Below are 16,253 nucleotides of genomic sequence, written 5' to 3' on the forward strand. Positions count from 1 at the left end.
AAATAACTAGGGAGATGGACATGGCTGGTTAACATCAATGGAAGGTGCACAGAACACCCACCCACTCCTTTACTGATCTGAAATTGATAAATCTATAAATCTGAAATTTATATTCAAAAACACAAACATCTGTTTGTCTATATCGCTGAAACACTATGTACCCGACAGATCAGGATGGCCGTGAAGGATCCAGTCTATCATGTATACTGATTTTTGGGAGGCACTCTATTAAAATTGTTAATACAGAATAGAAGTTTGTACAGTAGTTCTGATATGTGCAGATACTTGGTTAAGTTTTATATCTGGGCAGTTTTACTTCTATACAGTATATTTTATTGCATCATATTATCCAACTCAAGTGCTTTAAGTTATGCATCTAAACCCAGTTAGGAAACTAAAAGTAACAGCCTAACCATCAGAAGTGCTGAGCATGGACAGCTATCATTGGCTTCCAAGGGAACTTCTGAAAACCAGGTCACTTCTCTTTAAGTAACTAAGTTTAGGAAGCCAAGTTTAAACACTGCAGCTTTAAATTCTTAACATCAGCTGGGCATCAGCAGTTTATGAGAATGCAAAAAAACAACCACCAAATATCCAAAGTCCGGACCTTCTATATATGTACCGACAATGGATGCTCATACTGGATTACCACACTTAACCCGAACTCAGTTAATACCTTGCACCTCTATAAATGTCCTTCCAAGGATTTCAAAACCATTTTCAAATAATTAAACTTCATAATCCCTCTGCAATAAAGACAAGTATTATTATCCCCATTTTATAGGGTGACCAGATGTCCCGATTTTTATAGGGACAGTCCCAATATTTGGGGCTTTGTCTTATATAGACGCCTATTACACACACCCACACACACCCCATGTCCCAATTTTTCATACTTGCGGTTTGGTCAGCCTACCATTTTATTACTGGATATATTGAGACACAGAAAAGGTTAAATGACCTGCTGAGATCACACAGTGAAATCGATAGAATGGTAAGGAGAACCTAGAAGTTCTGACTCCCACTCCGCTGCTCTAGCCTCTAGAATAAAAAGCCTCTCTCTTAGTTATGTCCCTTGGATTGTACTGTATATATAGACATACACTCTCCACACAGTTTCTCTGCTGTTCTCAAGAGCCTGGAGCTGGAATGGTGCCCTTTTAAAACCAGCCAGCATTCTCCTCTTCACATGACTCCAGCCGTTAGAGAAACCGAAGCCCAGCTTCTTCTAAGGAAAACCTGTTTACCGGATGGTTTCAGGTTTCCTTGTGAGCATTTTAGATAAACGGAGGCTTATACTGTATATAAAACTTAACCATTTACAATTAAAAATGCATTTGCGAGCCTGCCCCGTGACCTGGGAAGTGCTGAATGCAAGACCTGGGTAAGATTCTTTTTGGTTTCTCACTCCCTGGAGCAGGTGTGGCCTGGGAGAGCTGTGGAGGCAGCCCCTGACCATCAGGATGTACCTTGAGCATCCCCATCTTGCTTTTTTATGTAGCAGTGACTCTAAAGGAAATCCCAGGCAATCATTTAGGAGGGTAGCTGTGACACATGGCCTCAGGAAAACAGATGGAGGGAGAATGGAGGGATCCTGACAACTTTGATAAGACACCTAAAATATTCCCCTTCCCAAAGGCAAAAAATGCATTGAACTCTTTTACGAGTTTTAGGACAGAATTAAAACTGCCAAGATATAAACCCCTGGAAAATTGCATTTACTAGGAAAACTGCAACTTACTGTAACCAGTTAGTGCCATTACAATGCCTCGGCATAACAAGATAGATCTCTCAGAGCCAGTTGTGAAGCTGAAGGGGTTCATCTGACTAATGCTATCTAACCTTCCACCCTACATTATGAGCACAACATTTTAAATCCTGGTTCACCCTACAAAGTTATTTCAAAGAGGGTTCGGTCTGCTTTCAGTATTATACCTGTACCAGTGTCTTCTACATTTGAAGATACATTTCTCTTCTAGATTCCCCAGCACTAAGCCAATCCTATAAGGCTAAAAAGAACTTGAGAACTTCCTCTGAACTGTCGTCTTGTTAGATAAGCTACAACTTTATGGTTTTGAGATGTTTCATTTACTCTTCTTGTCCTCCCTCCCAAGAAGCCCACAGCTATCTCCCATACATAGAAAGAGCATGCACCTGGCGTATTTACATACAGAAATATGTATGGACCAGAATAGACCATGCTTCAAACTGTATTAGGTTGCAATAAGCTTCTTCAACGGGAAACAAATGGAACAAAGAACATGGTCATAGCCATCAACAAAGTGTTTGGTGGATGTGAAATTCTCTTTGGCTAGCACCCACCTATGCTTCCTTTGCCTGTATTTGTCTCTCAGGATCCAACAGATGATTGGTACCAAAGAAAACAAAATAATTGTGGTAGGCATTTTCTTACCTTTCTACAGTTGATACGTCTCCCCCCAATAACGGCCAAACCAAACATACACACACAGAGAGTCAGCCTAATAAATTGACCGCACTCCCAGCTGCTCAGGTTCACCACAGGGGGTCTAGTGACACAGCTCCATCCCGCGACAGTGCTTACACTGACCACATAAGAAAGAAGTCAATTTAATTCAGGTAGTAACAAAGTGTTTGACAATAGCCTTCAACACTCGTTAAAGTTTTGTGCTAACAGTGAAACCAGGCATATCAATACACTTGTCTCTAGTTTTCAGCTACCCTCTCAGTTTTAGTTGATCTATATATTTGTCTTCACACCACTCTCGTTCATGGTACCGACCAAAGTACTCTCCTAACACATAAAATTTTGTTAGCTCTTTTAATGTTAAACTGTATGGGGCCATCACACAGTCTTGCAGCAATATCTTTTGGTCTTCACAGCGGAGCCATCAATGGATGCAGAATCCTTCAGGATTCCATAGTGCAGGGGTTCTCAAACTGGGGGTCAGGACCCCCTCATGGGGGTCACGAGGTTATTACGTGCGGGGGGGGGGAGGTCACGAGCTGTCAGCCTCCACCCCAAATCCTGCTTTGCCTCCAGCATTTATAATGGTGTTAATATATGAAAAGTGTTTTTAATTTATAAAGGGGGTCACACTCAGAGGCCTGCTATGTGAAAGGGGTCACCGGGACAAAAGTTTGAGAACCACTGCTGTAGTGTCTCTCTTCACTTTTTTTTAAATTATTATTAAAGAGTTTAAGTATTCCTTCAAGACTGTTTGTTAGATTTGCATTGGTTTACACATGCCTCCACACAGCACCTAGGATCAATCCTCGCTCTCTCTCTCGCTCTCTCTCTCTCTCTCTCTCTCTCACACACACACACACACACACACACACACACACACACAAAACAGCTTATTAGGAAAAAATATATAATTGTTTGAGTCCCATAAGATGTCAAACTTTTTCATTTGCTTATTCATTCATTTGCATTGGTACATAGTTGGGAGTTTTGCAGAGCTAAATTATCCTATTAGACCAACAGAGGGCCCTATTGAACTAGATTTCCTCTCCCCACAATTCCTGTGGCGTTGGGGGGAGGGGGTTGGGGGAAGACAGCAAGGCAGAGAGTGTGCAATTGACAAGAGCAACTGCACACCAGAGAGAGAGAGAGAGAAAGAGAAACATCTGTGGGTCTATGATGCTCTCTACCTTTGTTTCCTATAGGACAACTAACCCCCTCATCATCCCCTGCTGTCACCACCAGCAAAAACATGCTGAAAATAGAATGGTCCTGCGGCTGGCACTCGAATGAAACAGCTCTCCTCTTTTTGGAAAGCACTAAAGAATTCAACAAAGATTCATCAGAAGCAGAAATTTAATGCTGTCCCCACTAACTGCAAGGTTAATGTTTTGCAACCAGTTAAATCACTGTATATGAGTAACCAGCCCTTTTACAATAGCTCAGCTAGTAACTGTCAAGTTATCAACAGATTCATAAAAATAGGGAGCCAGTTTTTTTCTAGTATTGGGTTGTGGATGAAAATTAAAGGTTTTTTTTACTGATTTAATTTTAAGCTTACAAAAACTGTCAACTTTGAGCCCCTTCTATTTTCTTGAGTTTTAAGATGATCACTATATTTGAGGCAGATTACTTTATGTTTGCATAGCACTATGAACAGTAGAGGAATATATAAGGATCATTTTTAGCATTTGTGTCTTCCTTATTGTAGCATGACAAAGAGTCTAATATTGTGAATGCACACAACTGCCCAAGTTAAATTAAAAAAAAAAAAATCTTGAATCCTGGAGGAAGTTATTTCACATATATTCCCTAAACAGCATAGGCTAAATAGAAAAAAGTGAAATACAAAATCTGCTGTTCGGCAATCTCGGAATCAGAGTTACTTTCCCCAGTAACAACAGTGTCAAGTATCAGGGGGTAGCCGTGTTAGTCTGTATCTACAAAAACAACAAGGAGTCTGGTGGCACCTTAAAGACTAACAGATTTATTTGGGCGTAAGCTTTCGTGAGTAAAAACCTCACTTCTTCGGATGCGGAATAGCTGACACTGTTGTTAATTTAGTTTTATACTGCAACTTTAAAGTATTTCACGGTTACATATGCCAAAATCCCTATTAGAGAAAGACAGAAAGAAAGAATTTCCTGATCAGAATCCTATAGTGCTCAAACGCTGTACTATACAAATCTGATTTTAGCTATGATTATTGTGGTTCAAAAACAAATGCTATTCATATATTACAAAAGGTATACTATAACCACAAAATATTAACTAGATGTTTGTATTGTACAAAGATTAAATATGTCAGTATGTATCTAGTTCGTACAGCTATTATCCAGTTTTGATAAGTATTCAAGTGTTCATTCAGAGCAAGTAAGATCAAAGCTTAAAAACATTCAAAATTGAAATATGTATCTTACGCAGCACATTTAGAGATCATCCCTTAGCTTTTCTTTTATTATTTATATATAGCATTAGATATGCATAGTGCTATGCAAAAAGATAAAGACTAAGCCTGCCCCAAATAAATTATAAGCTGAATTAATGTAAAAATAGGAGGATATGACAGCACAGGAGCTCAGGTGTGGTGTATGTGTGCATGTGGGGGGGGAAGGTGGTACGAGTGGCAGAACAAGAAGATGAGGGTGAACACAAAATGACCATACAGTTGGTTTGCAGCACAACTCAAGCATCTTAAAGGTTACAACAGCACATTTCATTTTAATACATATAAACACTATAGCTTACGCCTTGAAGCAGTGAGCTTTGAAAAGGGACTTAGGTGGAGCGGAACACAGAGAGGTTATAGATAGCCACATGGAAGAAGGCAAAGGACAGAAAGGGGCATTCAGTCAAGAAACATGTGATGAGCAAAAAATGTGATGGGGAGGAACAGGAGAAGAGGTCGAAGGGACATATATTGTGGAGATCCTTGAAAGCAATAATGAGGAACTTGAATTTGGTTCAGGAGGCAAAAGGGAACCGCTGGAGGTATTTTAAGAGGGACTGAAACATTATTGTAGCATTGCACTAAGCAGGTATTTTCTTGGCACTGGATACAGTGTTTTGCCTTCTGCTATTTTCAGTATCTAATGGCCCAACCTAGCAGGTGCCCATCCAAGGCCTGCAGGGCCATGCAGAATCCAGATTGTAGCTCTACAGGAGGCCAGCTATCCAGAGGGAAAGCCTGTATGCGCCAACAAACAAACATCTCTGAAAGGGCATGTTGCAGAACTATCCATTAAGAAAAGAGAAACTAAGCCATAAGAGCGGCAAATTCCCTCTGCTGCACTCCTCTCATCCCAGGCACTACAACAACAGGCTTTGGACTGGATTAATTGATGTACCAGTGGAAGATTTAAAAGGGCACCGACATGGGTTTTTAAATAATTTAAGAAACATTACTTGAAAACTGCTGTTTTAGGAGTTCCTGCCCCAACTGCCAAAAAACGGATGGAGACACTTCCTCTTTGAACGCCAGTCAGTGGCAAGCCACAACCACCAGGCCATTGGTCCTTTAAAACTTCTCCAGCAGAGTGAAAGTCAACAAATCTGCTGCCCGATGAAGACCTTGGGGGTACTGCCACTGAGAGCGGGGACAGTTTGGAATGTCATATTAGGATGCTGGTAAAGGGAAGATAATTTTCCAAGAACTCCAAGTAGTCTCTCAGACTCTTGAGTTTTTATTGGCCAAGTACAATACAACAAACCGTGATAATACAAGCTTCCCTACAATGCCAACGACTCTCAAACATAACCTGAAAGGATCACCTGTAGAAAAAAAGGTCATTCTCGGTGTTCAGCCAACCTTGGAAATATCAGCAGAGAAGCCAACAAAGGTGCCAGACAGTTTTCATAAAAAAAACAAATGTGAATACCCTATGTACACCCTTGTGTGAGGTGAAGCTGTGGTAATAATGTGTATTGTATTGCAATGAGGGGCTGTCCATTTATGTAATGTTTTTTTTCCTCTCTCTCACTTCTCTCTCACTCAAAGTCAACTCCCTGTTTTTCTTCATACCACACATTAAAGATTCCAAAGTTACCTCAGTGGGGGCTGGCGTACTGGGGTTATGAGCACGTGCATCGTATGTGCCCAAATGAGAGTACAACACATTACCTGTTTCCTTAAGTCCTGAGCCGATCTATGAAGAGGGTGGTGGTTGTTAGCAGTGAGCCCTTTCGTTGAGGAGCCAGTATTTGTAGTAGGATGGTGATTAGCAGCAGCCTGGTCTTTTCGGCTCTCAGCCCTGTGTTCACTGTTCCTCTCCTTCCCCGATGTGGTCTCTTTGCTTTTGTGTTTATGGGTAGTTTCTTTCTCCTTCGTTGATTTGCTGGACCCATTGAAGACTGGAAAGTGAGAAGGGAAAGCAGTGGAGAGATGGGGGTTGGGTGTGAGAAAAAAAATATATATTTGAAACCAGCTTCTTCATTTAAAAAGCTTTAAAAAAAAAACTTAAGCTGCTGTCAGCATTAGACGTTTAGTAGGTGCCTCGTTATATACAAATCAAAATAAAGACAAATAAAAAACTAGCGGGACTACCAAGTTACATTTTGTGTACCTATAAAAACAGATTTCCTGAAAAAAAGCCAGGACCTTAAATTATCAAAAACAGACAGAATTTAACATTTAAATTAACATTCACCAGGTATATTCCTGTTTTCATTGTCTGAACAAATACAGACCAGCAAATTTCATGTTTGTTTATAGTTATGGTGACCAGACGTCCTGTTTTTAAGGGACAGTCCCATGTTTAAGTCCTCCTGCAGGTGTCCTGACATTTTCTTAAAAACGGGCAAATTGTTCCGTATTTTCTGTCCCTCTCCCCCATCAGTAATGGCGGGGGAATGGGGTGTGCTAAGCTCCCGGGGCAGGGGCTTAGCACCCTCTTCTCACACAGACAGACACCCTCCTTGCATCCTGCCCCCAGGGAGCGCGAGACTGCTCCCTCCCCTGCTGTGCCACTTCTCTGGCTGGGTTTGCTGAAGCCCTGCAGTCAGGTTTCCTGGGCCCTGGTGCACAATGCATCCTTAGTAGGATTGCCAGTTTTGGTTAGATGTATTCCTGGAGGTTTCATCCCATGACAATCTTTAATTCCTGGAGACTTCAGGGCAATCCTGGAGGGTTGGCAACCCTAATTCTTAGGGTTTAACCCCTTTCTGCCTGTGCTGGGTTATGTCGGTGGCCAGCAGCAGCCGGGAGGTGTTACCCGCCTTTCGTTACTGTGCGGGCAGGAAGTGACAAGCTGCGCGGGGAGTGGGGGGGGGGGGGGAGAAGGGGGAGAGGAGAGAAGAGATGGAGGAAGAATGAGTTTTGGCAAGACACAGGCCAGGTCATTTCCCCACCCCACAGCTGGAAGCAGCTCCTGTCCCTTTGCTCCCGCACAGGGCAGAAAGGCTGCTACTGGCCACATTCTGGTGTAAACCCTGGCAGAAATCTGGAGGGAGGGGAGGGCATATGACCCCGTGTGCCCCAGCACATGTTGCCTCGAGAAAACATGACACCAGGTACCAGGAGAGGCGGGTCTGTCCCGGGGGCCCAGCCAGGCATGCAGGGCAGAGTCTGTCGGCCACACACACACACACACACACACACACACACACACACCCCGCCACTATGAGAGAGGAGTAAGGGTGTGCGTTGCCTCTCCCACTGTGTGTGAGGGGAGTGTCACCATTCCCCTATAGCCTTAAAGATAAGAAGGCAAATAAAAGGGACTCCGTCAACTAGATGTTAATTTGAATGTTTGTACTGCCTAGTTCTGATTGATTGCCGTAGAATTTGCTTGTATACGAGTAATTTTACCAGGTGTCCCATATTCAACATAGAGAAAGATGGTCACCCTATTTATAGTCTGTTTCTAATCAGTTTTCTGGAGTTACACTGTTGGGATTACAAACCCTACAGGAGAATGGTGTTGCTTTAAAAAGAATGGTTTCCACTGGAATTTTTAAAAATTATGGAAGTGTTCCTTTGGAGAATATTCTAGTAACCAAACAACAAAAAAGTCTGTTGACGCAAACTGATTCAACAATTTCCCTTTAAGGTGTTTTCTTAGAGCAAACGTGCTGCAAATAAAAAAGATTCCTTGATTAAGAAAGAAAAGGAACTAATGAGATGAGAAAATTAATTACTTTAACACAAAGATACTATTTTGAACATATTTTATAAGAGATTCCGGGCACACACCCCTAACTACTAGTGTTATCTGTTTGAAACACTTGCTTATGTGAATTAAATGAAATGCTTCTCCTAAAATGAAAGTTGCACTACAGCTTTTTCTCCTCAGTAAACATGACGCACGCTTGCTATGCTTTCCATTAGATCCAGGATGGGGATTTCAGATCCACCTACACACGTTCTCTATTACTTTAAACAACAAAAACACACCCTTAGTGGACAGAATGATGTGCTTCTAGATCTAGATTGCCTCAATGCTGACTGCTTTCCCTCCCCCGCCCACATCACATGTTCAATGTGTCACGAATTGAGTGGTTATTTGGATTATTTACCAGGTTGGGTTGTGGTGGTAACATTTAAGAAGATGAATGTAAAAGATTGAGGTCAGCTGGGTAACTTCATTCTTACATCCCCTGCACCTCCCATTTCCTGGGGCACAGAGCAAGTGGAAACTACTGTTATAACAAAAAATATTGATGATCTCAGGATTAACAGCATCAGACTCAGACGCACAAGATCCGAGATGAAATCCTGTTGCCACAGAAGTCACTGCAAGTTTTATCACTGACTTTGATGGAGCCAAGATTTCACCCCTGGTTTCTATTCCCAGCTCTGCCACAAACTTCTTGTGTGACTTTGGGCGAGTCCCCTAGACTCTGTGCCTCAATCTCCCAATTTGTAAATGGGGGTGATAACACATCCCTTTCTCTTAGGAGGTGTCAGGAGGATAAATTTATTCTTACTTGTAATGAGTTCTAAGATCAGATGGAAGGCACTATAAAAAAGCTAATATTATTAACCAAAGAGGATTTTGCAAAAATATTGTTTTTTTTTAAATAAGATGCACTACACACACAATGAATTTTTAACTTTGTTAAACATGTATTTCCTCACTGGACGCAAGTGCATTTTTACTCAGTGGGAACAAACTGGGTTTACTGCATAAATGGTTCTGCATACACAGAACCATAAGTCAAAGGATAAGTTTTCTGTATCCCATTGCCATTTTATATCTGCAAATTACTAAACAAAAAACATAGCCAAAAAGTCAAATTGTGTGTGTGTATATGTGTGTGTATTATATATATATATAAAAAGCGTGAACAAGAGACAAAGTATATTTTGTACTCAACAGATCATTAATTTTAAGTGTCGTGGGAACCCTGCCAGTTTTACCCTTCTGAGTAATTATCTTTTGTCTTAATTTGTAAGATTCTTGAAAGCGGGAGAGGGAGAAGTAGGAGAGAGGAAAAATATATTCATTCTCACAGGAAAAGCTTAAGCCCTGAAAACATAATAGAAAAGAGAGAAAACTGGATGCAAAGCAGTTCTAGTCATACCGTCCCTAATTAAAACAATAATTGGTATCAGCCTCTTTAAAGATCACTATTCATTTCTTTGAACAACACTTAGAACTGGTATTGTGCCCATATATAAAACACTACTCTAATAATGAGTACACGTAAATATACATATTTGTATACAAACCTCTCAAAGTTAAATTAGGCTTTAACGCTACAAAAAAAATCAAGCATTTACAATAAACACAAAAATTCTCATTCTGATCTCACCCAAGTGAAAGTGAGAGGTAAATCCATTCAAGTTAATGCAGTTACACCACTGTGAATCAACATAAATGAAATCAGACTCAGGCCTGAAGTGGTGACAAAAGGTCATTTCTATGAAATTATAAGAGTATCACCATATGAGAAAAATAATTAAAGGGGAAAATCATATTGTCAAAGTGTCTTTGACTAGAAGAAAGCAACATGCACTTGCCTAAGAAAAAGAAAACTGAAATACTATTGAGACTAAATCTGATTTAAAACAAGCCAGCTACTAATTCCTGGTATCTGGCTGTCTGTTTTGAGAAAGTAGGATGGTCACCCCTTTATAGCTTATCTAAAAAACTGAATATACATATTTATTCATTACAGTGACAGTGTTTGCCATCCCAGAAATACTCTCATCTGCCTGCTAGCCAAATTCCTGCTTTTCTTATAGCAGTTTTCTTACTAAGTGTACTCCCAACTGAAAGGATGGAAGAAAAAAGGTTTCGGTCTTGAAGTTATTTTCTAAAAACACAATTAAAAGGAAAAAACCTTTTGGAAGCTTTAATTATTATGCTACTATAAGCAAGCAGGTCTGTTCTCCTAAATGAGACTTTTAGCTAAAGGCAAGTAAGAGAGAGAACTATCCCCAAGCAATAATAAAAACCTCTATAGGCAAATTATTAATACATATAATTTCAAACAAGATGGTTCAGAACCATTTAATCTGATGTATCTGTGAACACCTATACTCAGAATACTGTTTCCTTAAAGCAGTTTGAGAAACATATGGAGTGCATGCAACTCCCTGCTCTAAGTCAGTGGTGATGACCAAATGTGCGAAGGAAACAGAACCCTTAACTCAAGCCTTGTCTATACTGGGGTTTTTAAGCCATTGGTATAGCTGCACCGGTAGAGACTTAGGGTACATGATTTTCACAGGTGCAACATGATTTGTACCAGCACAGCTTCCCCTGGTTCAGCTCTTGTGTTTGTATTCTGAGCATAGGTAGTCACAGAAAGGTTCAGATACGATGACTTTTGCCTGTTGTGTTTGAAACCTGACCCACTACAAATTGCACTGCACTGGTGTAAATTGTGTCCACACTTGGGGTTTGACTGGTACCACTACAATGGTGGCTCAAAACCCCATTACAGATAAGGCCTCGGTTCTTCTCAGTACTAGAGATAAATTACATTTGAGAAAGAAATTGCCACTTACTGAGTTTTAAAAATGTACTGCACTTTTTGCAACACTTTTTCTAAGAGAAGTCCTTAAAAACTAACACATACCCAAGTTTGCTAAACCATGTCCAGCACCAGAGCTGCTTTGTACTGTATATGATGATAGCTAAACTCAGTCTTATAAATATTTAAAACACTAACTAGTTAGGTTCAAGCTACAGCTGGCTCTGTGTATAGAGCTTTCCCTCACAAACACTCCTTGGGCTTATCCTACCCTATTTTTACACTTGAGATACCGTATGAATGTACTGGAAAGATTGGTGGGAAACCTATGTGTGGCAGATTTTCCTATGCACTGGTATTTTAAGGATAAGGCAAGATACAGCAGAGCCTGTGCTGCATTAATAAAATGAATCTACACATTAATAAAATTGTATTTAATAAATAATAATTATAATTATATATATATATTATATATATATCAGGATGGGAAGAGGGGTAAAAAGGAGAAGTTTTATTTTGGAGAGGAAAAGGGAACCTCCGCAATTTCCTGAACATGAGCTAGATATTCAGATGCACGCCTCATGTCGTTACACACATCTCTCCCCAAACCCAATGACTGCCTGGTACTAATTCTGCATTATTATACAAAGACCTCTCTCTCTCTTGCAGAAATTAATTTTTAAGTCAGTGTGTCTGAAAACATTCGTTTGGCTCCCAAACAGCCTTAAAGGACCAAACGATTTTAAAAGGTTTTTCCCTCCTGCATGAACTAGAGATGTGGGCTATTCACCCAAATCTGACTATTTAAAATAAAATTTCACCTGTTTTCTTTAGGTGCCATATATCTTCAGAGTTGTACTGAGCATTTCTTACAAACTCACTTTCTGACTCCACAAATTCTTCTATGTCGGTTTGAGGAGGTACTTACTACATCATCAGGTGCTAAACTGAATAAAATAGGATGGCATTGTTGTACATGTATCTCAACCCTAGCTCAACTTTATCTAAATTGTAGGTGCACAACTCCATGGTAAGATTTCTTGCTGCATTCTACAGGTTAAAAGGCAGTTGTTGTGGATTATGCTGTAGGCTTCTTGCAGCCAATTATGTCGTTTAAAACTATGTGTAAATAAGTATGTGGTGGGGGAGAGGGAGGAATGTTAATGATGTAAAATATTTTTGTTTTTCAAACCTTCAAAGCTAAAATGCAGAGTTTTGTCCTATTCTAGCACCTCTCTCACTATTCAACTCACCTATCATGACCAACAGATGTCAAAATGGTCTCTCCTCAAGCAGTGAGTCCATATAACATTAGCCCATGTGAGGTAACAAGTCTTTCACTCAGAGTTCAATTCCATTCTTTTTCAGTTTCAGGCTCCCCTATTCCTTTCTTCAGGTCATGAGGCTTTTCAGTAGCTGAGATACAAGAGTCCCAAATTGTGGTGTCTAATTTGCATATTTAGATATGCAAATTACTGCAGAACTGGTAATTTTCATGTTACAAATATTTTTGCAGAAAAATTACATGTGCAAAAATATGTTTATTGCAACAATTACTGGTTCTATGATATTTCAACAAAAGGCTGCAAATCGTACAAATAAGTGGCAATTCACTTTCTAGGCTAGCACCATGCCTCTAAAATATTCTTGTTCTATACTGGGGAAAACAGATATGTTTCTATGTTTTTTTTTTTCCTTGCCAAGACAAATCCAATTGGATGTGATAGTCGTTGTACCTAGGGTGATCAGACGACAAGTGTAAAAAATTGGGAAGGGGGGGGGGGGGGGAAATAGGCACCTATACAAGACAAAGCCCCAAATATCAGGACTGTCCCTATAAAATCAGGACATCTGGTCACCCTAGTTGTACCTCATGCATATACCCCAAAATATCAAATTCAGTGCAGAACAAAACTGAGTAGCATAATTTGCATTCAACCACATATTCAGGATTCCCATGCAAATATTCAGAAACACTGAAAAAGTGATGCTACTTATGGTATAGCTCACAGGACACTGTGCGATGCGTTGAAATGAAGAACAATAAGCACCCCCTGATCTCTTACAGGGAATTTGTTACTACGAGTCTATATATGTACTGAGAATCGTTTTGCTAAATTACCCATTGCAAATTGAGAAGTGAAGTGTTCTTCAGTGTTTTTCTTTCCTCTTTTTTTTTTTTTTAAATAAAGAAGCAGGATGCCCTAAAATCCAACATAGTGTTTGCAGTGATGTCTCCTTGCTTTATCTGAAGACCCAATCTACATTAAGAGTAAAAATGTATTTGCCAGAAAGGTTTTTAAATGTGACCCTTCCAAGAATAGTTTTTTTCCCCTCTGCCCAAAAGCCCTAATAGTAAAAGTTTTAGAAACCATGTTCTAGACACATTTCAGAACATGGTTTATAACTGATTCGGATACCGTTAGGCCCAGTTTGCACTGGCCAAGGAAAAATGAAAAGTTGAGCTTGGATGATTGAAGTATATTGACAGCAAAAGTGACCTTCTCAGATAAGGGAGCGCCACATTCACAGTTCTCTCAGTTTTTGACAATTTTTTTAAATTGATGTCAGAAATATGGAATCCTGAAATCTTCACATTTGAAGAAATTAGTCAATCGCTACTTTAAGCTTCTTAGTCTGCTACAAGAGAATTCTTGTGATTCTCCCATTTTGGGGAGTTTGCAGACATTTTAAACACATTGCACATCTAGGCACTGGCAATTATGGAGGTATGTGCTCAAGGTCAAAATGAGTGAATGGTTCAGCTGAGATTAAAATCCAGTCTCCAGAACTTCTGTTCTAACCACTGCAACACAGAGACTCCTCTGTTTTCCATAAATTAATGCTGAAATTCACCACAAAATTCTATAATATGTATCAGGAAGCTTGAAGTTAAAAGGCAAACCACATGATTTTAAAAAGGAATAGAAAGACCATTGCTGCACATTCTATACATCTATTTCAACCATTTAAAAATACTATAACAGCAAGAGTGATTTTTTTTTTATTCTCACTAAAGATTCATCTTGTCTCTTAGCTGGTAAGATAGTCTTTGAAGTCAGTTGCAGAGTGGAAACCAAGTGATTCAATTGATTAAGTTCTAGCTTTCACCATTTTAACCCTTAGTGTGAATCCTAAAGCAATTAAAATCACTCTGACTGGGAGCTCAATGCCATGTTTAGCTTTAGGGCTTACTCAAAACACCCCACCCCAAAGATCCACACAATGGAGGGGGGAAGTCATTGGTATTTGTTGTTGTTCAATTTGGCAGAAGTTTTACAAACTACATGTAGCACTTGTTTGTGCTTTAGTCCATGAGCATGCTATTTACAAGAATTATCACTTTTATTCTCTGTTACTGTTCACAAGCAACTACAAATTCTCTCCTTTAGAGGAAATGCTGCTAAACTCATATTAACCAATCTGCTCTTTTGTCTGGCTCATCTTGCTTGCAACACGTTCGAAAATAAATTAAAAAGCAAAATTTTTTGAAGTTCCCATAAACAATACTAAGACAAACGATATCTGGTGTGTATGGTGACAAATTACTCCACAAGATACACCTGAAACTGTACAAAGGACTCCTTTCAACCAAATATTAATGTCTGACCAAGACAAAAAGCCAGGAAAAGACTCTGCTATCACCATCCAAGTCTTTAACAGGGGCTGCTGCAAACTCATTTTAACATCTGCTAGACTCTCCCCTAATCAGTTGCAATGTGGCAATGAAGTGGTACCAATTTTTAAAAGCACAGCTCCACCATTTTCCCTCGTGGCAACTGCACCAATCTCTCAGAAAACAGTTTAACCACAAAATTATTGCTGCCTGCACTTCGATATTGCGTCAGGGACAATGCCTATCACACTACTGCATATTTCTCTCTCCACTCTAGCACCAAGGTTTGGGGGGGGGGGAGGTGGAAGGGGCAAACACTTATCTCCCTATACATTCTCCTACTCTATATCATAGCTAGATATTCACAGTGTGATGGAAATACCATGAAAGTGGGAATATAACAATACACGTAATAGTGCAGCAGGGTAGGAGTAGAGAAGCCAATTTACTCATTCCTCTAATAGGAGTAAAACTAATTCACATGTATGAAAGTTTCTAATGTGTGTGTATTTTCCACTTAGGCAACACCACTGAACAAAAGACTCCACAGGTTACAAAAACATATACAAATAGTTTGTAAGAACTGAGTACTCCAGCAACACATCATATTACTGCTACTACAGGCCAGTACAATCATAGTGGTAAATGATCATGTCATCCTGGAAATTTAACGTGCCTCCTGCATTTATTAGGAAGCAATTATTTGACACTATCTAATGACACTAATCAAGCTTTGAACTTTTGCTGTTTTAGGTCATAGCAAATGTTTAACATTTTCAGGCCTATAGTGTTTGTCTACACGTAGTACTGTAAAAACAAAAGACTTTAATCCATTAAAAATTGCCTCCCATGCTAGATTAAGCTCAACTGGAGCAGCCATTCCCATCTGCTTTTGCGTGTGGTCTCATTTGAAACAGACACACAAACCAGCAACAAATATGACAGACACTGAAAACTTAAGGAACTCTCAAACTAGGTAGCTTTTAATACACAAAGCACCTTCTGGGGGAGATTATGTTTCATCACCTTTGACAAAACATTTCACATAATCCCTCAAGTACTATATAAAGGTCTTCAGCATAACTATTAATGCATAAGCCTCACTTATATTGACTCTGATTAGTGATGAAGAGTATCAAGTCATTATTAAGAGTGAAAATAATTAAACACTTTACCCCCAACTGAGGGTTCAGGTGTGTCTGATTTCAAGCTAATTTCAAAGTGGCTGCACTTCAGGGCATTCTGAAAGAAAATGTGCCAATGTACAGTAAC

General features: G+C 39.7%; 1 protein-coding gene across 6 annotated transcripts in view; it reads right to left on the reverse strand.

Moving 5' to 3' along the window:
* JARID2 (jumonji and AT-rich interaction domain containing 2) overlaps positions 1-16,253 on the reverse strand; it is a 315,799-nt gene that overhangs the window by 46,183 nt on the left and 253,363 nt on the right. For 5 of the 6 annotated variants that reach the window (XR_010598780.1, XR_010598781.1, XM_065585070.1 and 2 more), the window contains one exon: positions 6,567-6,796. The exons of the other annotated variant lie outside the window; for it this stretch is intronic. Coding sequence is in view for 3 of the 5 variants with exons in the window: in XM_065585070.1 (XP_065441142.1) it covers positions 6,567-6,796 (230 nt within the window). In the remaining 2 variants the exon portion in view is untranslated. The remainder of the gene's footprint in view (positions 1-6,566; positions 6,797-16,253) is intronic. 6 annotated transcript variants of the gene reach the window in all.

Source organism: Chrysemys picta, chromosome 2, assembly GCF_011386835.1.
Source record: "Chrysemys picta bellii isolate R12L10 chromosome 2, ASM1138683v2, whole genome shotgun sequence".
Classification (NCBI taxonomy): Eukaryota; Metazoa; Chordata; order Testudines; family Emydidae; genus Chrysemys; species Chrysemys picta.